The sequence below is a fragment of the Amblyomma mixtum genome, chromosome 10, assembly GCF_055824585.1.
Source record: "Amblyomma mixtum isolate Tamu chromosome 10, ASM5582458v1, whole genome shotgun sequence".
Taxonomy (NCBI): Eukaryota; Metazoa; Arthropoda; class Arachnida; order Ixodida; family Ixodidae; genus Amblyomma; species Amblyomma mixtum.
The window spans coordinates 142394955-142404755 of record NC_143021.1 but is presented as its reverse complement, the minus strand read 5'-3'; the positions used below and the strand labels follow the sequence as shown (position 1 = coordinate 142404755).

At 48.7% G+C, this 9801-nt stretch overlaps 1 protein-coding gene across 1 annotated transcript; it reads right to left on the bottom strand.

Moving 5' to 3' along the window:
* Positions 1-4349: 4349 nt before the first annotated feature.
* Positions 4350-6338, bottom strand: LOC149327148 (uncharacterized). Its single transcript, XM_089562791.1, has one exon. The coding sequence runs from the start codon at positions 5871-5873 to the stop codon at positions 5466-5468; it is 408 nt and encodes a 135-aa protein (XP_089418917.1). The 5' UTR covers positions 5874-6338; the 3' UTR covers positions 4350-5465.
* Between the last annotated feature and the right edge of the window lie 3463 nt (positions 6339-9801).

Below are 9801 nucleotides of genomic sequence, written 5' to 3'. Positions count from 1 at the left end.
GGCTCTCTCTCAGCCCCGCCCGGTGGATCTAGGCGTGCCGCAGGGGTCGGTGTTGTCCCCGTTCCTCTTCAATGTGGCGATGTCGGCGGTGCCGGGCTGTCTGCCCACAGGCAACCGGCACCGCGTGTACATCTCCATATACGCGGACGACATCGCTCTGTGGTGCTTGGGACCTCCGGGCGAGGCTTCCCGCGTGAGAGACTGTCTCCAGGGGTCCCTTGACGCTATCGGCGACCGGTTGCGGGGCCTCGGCCTGGCGCTTTGCGCGGAGAAGACTGCAGCCATGGCCTGCGCAGCTCGCAGATGCGCCCGCCTGGCGCCGCTGACGTTGGCTGGGACGCCGCTGCCGTGGAAGAGCTCCGTGCGGTACCTCGGCCTGGAAATCGACCAGCGCCTCTCCTTCCGCCCCGCGGCGACCAGGGCCTGCCAGCAGATGAAGAGGACTACAGCCGCTGTGCACAAGCTCACCGCCCGGGGCCAGGGGATTTCTCCGCAGGCTGCGCTGCGCCTCTACAACGCCGCAGCCTTAGGGGCGATACTCTACGCGCTGCCCCTCGTCACGGTGCGCAAACCATCATGGAAGGCACTGGAGGTGCAGCATCGCAAAGCGCTGCGGACCTGCCTCGGTCTACCCGGAAACTCGCAATGCGAGGCGACCCTGGCCGAGGCGGGCGCGTGGCCGCTGCAGCTACAGGCCACGCAGCGCTCGCTGCACCACATTGACCGCCTTCACCGCGCACCAGACGGCGCGGAACTCCTGCAGCGCCTTCGTCACTACCCGCGCTCAAGAATGGGCGCGGCACTGCAGGAATATGACCAGCTGACGCGCGCCACGCCCCCCTACGGCCTCTGCTCCCCCTGGCCCCTCACGACGGAGGTACAGCGAGAGATCGTCGGCATCGCGGGAAAACGCAGCACACCACTATGTGCAGTGCAGCAGCTAGCCGGAGTCGTCATCTACGAGCAACTGCGCGACCATCTGCTTGTGTTCACTGACGGCTCCGTGGTGGGCGAAAACTGCTCGCTCGCTGCAGCGGCCACCATCCCCGCCCTGCAGCTGCACCACCAGCAAAGAGTGGCTTACCTGGGCTCTTTGACCACGGCGGAGCTACTGGGTCTTCGCCTGGGCTTGGACCTGGTGCTCACCCTTACTCCGCCGCCACCCAGGTGTGCTCTGCTGTGTGATTCCCGTGCCGTCCTCAGCCGCCTGCAGACTCCCGCCCGTGGCACCCCGTTGCTGTGCGCGTTACGCGAGCGCACTGAGCGCCTCGCGGAGCGCAGATGCAGTATTCGCGTGCAGTGGGTGCCCGGTCACTGCGGCATCCGCGGCAACGAGCCAGCCGACCAGCTCGCCACCGCCGCACATCAGCTTCCTCCCAGCGACGAACCGCTCGCCCTGGAAGACGTGCGTGCGGTGATCTACGACCACCTCCGTCAGCAACACCCGGACCCTCGCATCGCGCGAGGAGAGCGCATTTCTCTCGTCGGCGCGCGCTCACTGTCGCGCCTCCAGCGGGCGATGATCATCCGAGTGCGCGTCGGCTGCGTGTGGCCCGGGGAAAGACGGGTGCGCCACGGACTTTCGTGGACGCGTGCGCTGAATGCGGCGCAGTGGAGACATTGGAGCACATGCTCCTTCGCTGTACCGCTTCTGCAGTGCCGCGTCGCGAGATGCTCGCGGCCTACAGGGCGCTGGGAATCATCCCGGACAGTCTCGAAGCGCTCCTGTGGCCGCGCGGCAGTGCGCGCACCCGTGACAGAACAATGGTGAGCCTCTGTGCGTTCATCGAGCAGGCGGACTGGACTCCCCGCTTGCTCTACGCCAGGTAGTGCACGCGTGACACGAACGCTCCGTGGGTGCTACCTCGGACGGTATACGCGGCCGGGCGCCCCACCCCGGCCGCTAGTGCAGTGTGCCGCGCGCGCGATTAATCCGAGACAGGACGCTACGTGCGCTCGGCTATGTACATACAGTTTTACTTCTTGTGTAAGTGACTGTGCGCAGTGGCCGCTCGCGCGCACTTATTTTCGGACAATGCTTGGACATTAGCGCGCGAGCGGCGCGAACTTGATTACTTTTGTATTTTGTAAATAGTGTACAAAGCTCTACCCTGTCCTTTCTCGCTGTCGCTCCCCTCTATACTTCTCCTCACTATCCTCTTCCTTTCCCTTTCGTTTCCGCCGGCTGCAGCTCGGGTGCTTAAGATATTAGATAGCAATTGCCGCGGCCGGCAACACTCTTTTGCTTCACTTTTTATTTTTATTTTTTAAATAAACCACTACCACCACCACCATAAATGTTGCCTCCTGCTCGGTTTCCCAAATCAATCGTCTGTTCTGATCTAGTTGCTTGCACGAAGGTGCAGGGACGGATGAGAAATTCGACGTGAACTTTGCGCAAAATGTAATCATGCCCATGATGCGCGCAGCTCCTGCACATTTTGCGGACAAGGAGCTTGCATGATTGCTTCGATATGCTGCTTTCTCGGGTGTAATCCCTCACGGTGAATTTGGTGAGCTAAGTAGGAAACCGACGCCTGGCGAAATTTACATTTGTTCAGCCCGTGCTCTTGGAAACGGTGGAGCACAAGCGTTAACGTATCGGTGCCGCCGTCTTTTTCAGATATCAGTATGTTGTCAAGGTAAGCCTGGACACCTCATATGCCTTTGAAAACAGTGACAATTTTCCGTTGAAAAATTTCAGGCGCGGAAGCTGTACCGAAAGGCAAGCGGTTGTAGCTGAACGACCCCCGGTATGTATTGATAACACACAGTTTCTTGGACTGGTCATCGAGAGGGACCTGATTATAGGCGTCACGCAGGTCGATCATGCTGAATTGCTCACCGCCATTCAAAGACGAAAAAATGTCATCAATGACAGGTAGCGGGTAGTGCTCCAGCTCGCATGCAGGGTTTAGGGTTACTTTGAAATCTTCACACATTATAGCTGTCACACCACGTGAACGTTTGGCGAATCTGAGGTTCCAACTGACATTTCCCTGGCGCAGCCAAAGTCCAGATGTGCATGCGGTTGGCCGCGTCATCCAAGGTTTCCTCTGTTAGATTTAAGGGTTGGCTTGACCTGCATCGAGAGTTTGTTTTCTGGCGTTCCTTGCTGACGTCGCTAAAACACTTTTTTTTTTTCTAGATGCCCAAACCTGCCGCCGCGGAAGCATAGGGCTTTCTTCCGGCTACACGTGTTTCCATAGTGTTTTGTGCTTTCTCACCATCCACACTCTAATAACGGCTCGTCTAAAGTCCGTCGCCGCACGCTTATCTTCATTACCGCTGTCAAATCTGAGGAAGTCGCGTTGGCGTCCTTTTCTGCTGCCTCAGTGCTAAGCGCTGTCGCTTCGGTGATAGCGCTTAGGGTGAGGTTTGTGTTCGCCAGCAGCTGCTTTTGCAGGGCACTAGACCTGACGCCACATACTATCTTGTCGCGAAGCGTTCTACCGAGCATGCTTCCGAAGTTGCAGCCATCAGCTATTTGCCGAATTTCAGCAATGAATGTATGAACAGACTGACATTCCAATTGGGGCTAGTTGAAAAAGCGGAAGCTCTCTGCAGCTTTCCGTTATTTCATGGCGTTTTGGGTCGAAATACGCACTTTAGACTTCAATTACTTCGTACTTCAGCGCATTTGGCTTCTTCGGTGCAACTTTCCCCGAAAGTACTTGTACTGTGCGTGTGCTCAGTGCAGAAATGAGCAGCGCCCTCTTCTTCACTGAATCTTCGATTCCAGTTGCTTCGAAGTAGGCTTCAACTTTCGTAAGATGCGCCCTCCAGTTGTCACTGCGCTCGTCATACTCGGGAAGCTGGTGATGTGCCATGGCCGAAATGGTTGTGTCCAGCGACTCAGCCTTGACCGTCGTTTCAGGTTGACTCTCGTCGTGGGTTCGCTTTGAGCTCGTCGCCACTGTTACAAAGCTAGTATACGCATTGTGCGTGCCGTGCTTCCATGAAACACGACGGACGCTCGGAATAGAAAAAGCCTGTATTCATACTGATCAGCCAGCTTATATAGTGTGACCCGTCGAGGGTGAGGGGAGGCAGGAACGAGGGAAAGCGTGAGAGACATGCTCTTGGCTTTCGCCACAGTGATAAGGAAGAGCGTTTACAACACAAGCTTGTGCAAATAAGCAAGGTACAATAGCAACTTATGTATTTTTGTTTATTTGGACGAGCTGCTGGCTCAATGAAGGGCCCTGGCCGGAGCGGCATCACAAGAACAAAACAATAAAAAGCACAAAGTTGTACAAAGCACATCTAGTAAATGAATGGCCTGTCCCAAATCATGAATGCTTGATGACACCTGATTCTACTTATTTATTTCGCAGGTAGAAAAAAAGAATTTCAAGATGTTTGCTACTGTAAAAGTGCGATGTCAGTGACGAGTGTTGTTGTTTTTTTCCAGTACAGTGGTTTGTAAATCAATGAAAACTTGTCATATTTACAAAAGTGGTTTAAGTGTGAAGTGCACATTCAGAATGGTTAAGTTTTAAACTGCACAAATACGCTCCCCAAATGAAAACCAGCAATACACACGACAAGATAAGCACAACTTCAATTAAGTCATTTTTAAATGGCTCAGACCTACAATATGCATTCGAACATAAGCACCGATGTGACGAAATGACCGTTTGCTGATCTGAAGAAATAGCAAACTATCAAACGTTTGAAAGGTTTGTAATAAGTGGCAACTTCGTTTCTGGGTTGTCAATACAGCTCGTTCGGAATGCATGGGCATGTTCCATGCATATTCTACACTGTATAATTTAAATTTGTGAGGGCAATTTGGCCTCATGATGAAAAATCAGCACATAATACGGCACATTTTCACATGTGATGGTCTGTAAATTTTGCAACTGCTCAGGAAAGGAAGGTAGTTTACTAAATAAATTTGGCATCAGACAGTATTTAAGCACAGAGATTTGTAATGCCACAGCCCACTGTGAAGAGGTGATAAACATGTTGCAGCATCTCCAACATTATTGTAGAGCTGAAGAATTTGAGCATTTTGATTTTCTGAATGGCTCTTTCCACGTGAACACGAGCCCTAGCTATCTCAACCGTCTTCATGGCCTCACTAGCTTGGAACCGGCTTGACCTGCCTGCAAATGGGGGCCTAACAGTACCAACTGTCCGGGATGTGCACATGTCGTGAATGAAAAAGCCCCTGTCGACCATTATGTCATCGGTGAAATAGTCAAATTTTTGCATGAGGCCTGCCCTGCGGAAAAAAGTTGTATGGTGCAATAAACTCATAAAGTTTATCATACAACTCATAGAAAATTATCATTCAATATCATACATTTCTGTAAAATCATACAGTCATCATAGAGATGTCATAGAATATCATACGAATTGTATGATATATCATACAGATTGTATGATATCCTATGATGAATTATCTATGAGGTTATTGCATGAACTTTTTTTCAGCAGGGTGACTGTGCAGTTATAGCCTAATCAGAGGCATGGCCACCAGATGCTTTGCTTGTGAAGGTAATAGTCCCTCGAGGAATAACACAAACGAGAAATATTATTGTATGAGTCCATTTGTACTGCGAATACGTCAGTAAACGGCATGTAACACACCCTGACCTCTCAGCAGAAATTTTAGTGCAGTATACTACACCACACGCCCTTGTGTACAGCTTGAAGTGCACAGGCATGTTGTCGAGCACTTCCTTTTTAGATGGCCACTCAATGGCTGGCTCCAATACTGCAGCTCTTAGAGGACGTGTGTGCGCAAAATACCTGTGCACTGATGCTCCGCTGCATTTAAATAATGTAGCAAGGCATGAAAATGACAGAGCATGTTTCAAGGCAATAAACATAAGCAAGATCCTGTCTGTTGTTGAAGCTTCCATTTTGTTCTCATCCCCACATGCTTTGACAGTGCGACTATCCTATACTGTCAGGAAGTTTGTGCCCTGAAAATCCAGTTAATGTTTTGAGTATAACATTTCTGGAAAGAAAATCAGAAATTCGGAGCTCCTCGATGCAGTCGTGCTCTGTGTTGGCTTGCATGGCTTCGGCATGCTGTGAATCAGGTTCTTGTTGGCAAGAGCCGACAGCAGAAAACCCCTCTTGGACATGAACTTCAGCAGAGGAGGCAAACATCAAATCATCGTTATTTAACAGCTGAGACTTGGTGTACAATAATGTAGATTACAAAGAGGTTTTGGCAAGGACGCGCGTCGTCAGCCACCGAAACCTGAGCTGGAGGGTGAGTTGAGAAAGACTGCTAGTAGCAGCACCCGACAGCGTGAACAGAGCATGAAAACAACATTGCAGAAATTTATTCTGTGAGCAATGAAGAGACGACCAGAAATATGGCAGACACTACGAGCATTTGTACAGTTTTGTCTGGGGGGGGGGGGTGCTGTTTTTATAATGATTCCATAATTGCAAACTAACCAGCCTCAAAAGCTTTTTACATGTCTGGGGATAGTGCAACCGGAGATCCGGCTTGGTTCATTCGTTGCGATGGTTGCAGTGATCGCGACCGAAGCGTGCACATGACGTTTTCTGCTACGCATTCATTACCATTTTGATCGCGATTCGTGTTGGCACTGTGCTTGAAAATTGTCGTGTGTGCAACGTGACGCGAGCTTGGGTGCACGGCCGTCGGACTGTTTTCTGCGGCGGCAACAGCGATGTCGCCATCCTTCTGCGCCTTGGTGCTCCATTCAATACATTTTGTGATGATGGGTGCTCGTGTAACGACTCTCCGGAAGAACTGTGTAACCTGTGTGAAAACATCGGTGCAGTGCAAATGTACCTTCGGGAGCGTCATTTCTTTTTATTTCCTGCCGGCTGTGCGCACATTTGCCTGCAATAAATATAACGGCGTGATGAATGGGTGACTGAACACTACCTCTAGCCATTTCGGTTTAGGTTGTAACAACATGGTATTACGCGATTACAAACTAGAATCATCCGCTTTTAAATCACGGCTGGTTGACAGTGTACAAATCTATAATATGTGCCAACTCATAAGTCTGTTTCTCATCAGCATTTCATCTGATGTAGTGCAGAAAAAAAAGTGTGGCAGCAGCTTATGCAATCAAAACTGTCCACAGAGCAAGTTGGGCATAACGAGTTTTGATGACAAACAAAGAAAATGAGAAAACCTTTGCCATTGCTTTTTTCTTAGCAGTGTTAAGTCAATATTAACAAATGCTTGGCAATATTAAGTTGAAGTGGGATGTTGGTTCCCACTGCAGTCAGAAAAATGCAGTGGTCTTGAAGCGCCTCATTGGCAATGCCAGTGTTTGTTGGTGATTTTGCTCATGGTCACTTTCGATTGGGAGATCAGTGGTACGAAACTGGATGTGTTCACAATGCTATTGTCACAGCTGCTCGCGAAATGGGCTTTATTGGTGTTAAGCAGTTGTTCAGAAGCGCTTCCTTGGTCAGCCGCAGCAATTTGTTTAACACGCCATTCTTGAAGCCTTCAGAAGATGTCGTCGATGCACTTGTATGTCTATCTGCTACCTTCATTTGCCTGTTACTGCTTGCTACAGACATGATTACTTGCAGACTGCAAAATAAGCCCTGTGGAACTGGTAAAGCTACTCTAGGAACAAAGACCACGGTAACAACATCACTGCACAGGGTAGCAATTCTTGCTCTGTCGTCGTCCCTTAGCACAGTTTCGACATGCCAACTTGCCACCGGTGCACCCCACAGTACGCTATCATCAAGTTCTGTGAATTTTGCAGAAAGCAGCAACGGGAGAGGAAGCAGGTTGTGCAGGCAAATCTAGTGCATGCTGTGCAGATAGCTTCCTGCCTTATTATAGCCTGGCCCCTCTGTTTATAACCATTCATCACCCAGCACCTATGGCCCTATTTGTGTTATTGGCATGTGCTACAAATCGCCAAACACATTTCATACTCTTGACCCTGCTAGATTGCTTTGGCCCATTAAGTTTTTTCATTCACATCAGCCAGCTTTTAGAAAACATTTCTGCAATAGCCAACTTTTTCTTGTTCTTCAGGACATGCACCTTGACTGCAACATCCCCCTATGATGTTTTTGTTCTTTGCTTTGAAAAAGCATGAGGTTCCCTTATTTATGTAAGGCTGTTTTTCTCGTGCTTTAACTTGCATCCAATAGCTCTAAACTTGATCCAAGCTTAAACAGCCAGCCTTCAGCAGATTTCCGTTGCCAATTCTTGTGCATCCTGCCTTTTCCTGCAATCTCGAACGTTCCCCGAAGCGCTCCTTTGGGCCTCAGCTTTTTATTACTTGCATTATTACCGTCCCTTCAGTGTTTTTTCACATGCCTTCACTGGCAGCTATATGGGGTATGCTATATTGCAATCAATACCAGCATTTCAGCTCTCCAAAACAACATTTAGCATGCCCTGGATTGGCCTGTTTGCTAATGTTACTAAGAATGCACTAATATTGTTTTTTTATTGCCAGCATTACATTTTGCCAACTTATAAGGTCTTCCGATAAAGGTATATTCACTCTATACTGGTTCAAATACCTAATAATTCTCATAAACTCACCCACAACAAATGATATTTACACTCGACGTGTCCTTAGTATCACCGTCTTCCAAGTTGCTTGCGTTCAAATCCCCTGTGTGGCATCAGCTTGTGTATTCGAATGGCACATGCCACAAAATCTAACTTAACTAGAATCCTGGCATGAGTTCAGACCTGAGGCGCTTGTTTCATTCTCTCAGACTATTTTTGAAGCTCCAGTGTAAGAGCACTAAAAGTTAATCTTCAAATTTCTGCATGTCGTGCAGAAACTGCAGATTTGTTTAAACTGTTTATTGTCACATAACCAACAAATCTGTTCTGAGTCATGGTTCCTTCTGCGCTAATCGCACAAGCAGTGTTGTGCCTCAGTTAGCTCATGCCACCGCGTTTCAAGATTCATTTTTGTTTTTGCCACAAAAGGCTGGAATGGCATTCCAACTCACAGGGCTTACTAACCTCTTCTCCTTTGAGCTAGTCACTGCAGAAATCCATGCAGTAAATGATGATGTTCATCCACTGAGTTAGGTTAATCCCCCAAGGGGAAGATTTCTGATAAGGAAGGAATTACTCATTAGCATCAACTCAAGTGAAGACATAAGGCTACAAAGATAGCCTGCAAAGCTTTCCTTTGTTGTGGTATGGCTGTACTTGGATGCTAATGGTTAATTACTTCTTATTAGTAAATTACAAACTCATCAAGTTACTACTTGGCGTATCATGTTAGCTCACCACTCAAGTATTGTCATTTTGTACTGTTTAGGTATAATAAATGTTAAAATAAGTTCTAATGAGGTGCTTACCTGCTTCTTCAGCTCAGCAAACGAATGCGATGCTATCTTATGCGTAAGAGCTTTCCGCACAATCTATTTCCAGTAATATCAGGGCAGATTTACATAATAGTTTTGTCGGACGGTATACAGTGGCATTTAGGCTAACTTGCTCACTGCACAAGAGAGGTCTAAACAGCTAAACTCGTGCACTGAAAAGCTAAGCATGCATTACTGTGCCTATCTGGGTCAGACTCCTTGGCACTTCTCTCTTACCGTCTCTTCAGCTAAGCAAGACATCGACTTCATAACGTGGCTCATTGAGAATGCTGCAAGTGCATACTTATGCATGTGACTTTTATATATTCAGGACAGTGTTAACAGGGCTGCTGGTTCATCATTAACACAAAAGCCGTCAACTTCAAGTTGCAGGATAGAGATGCCAGAAGCGACAAAAGCTATCACTGCTTTTCTGTTTTTCTTCGGAAGTCAGATTGGTGTTTTCCAAATTTCTGTTGCCTGTCAATG

Coding starts and splice junctions, on each gene's coding strand:
- LOC149327148 (XM_089562791.1), bottom strand. CDS start 5,873: ATGGAAGCTTCAACAACAGACAGGATCTTGCTTATGTTTATTGCCTTG.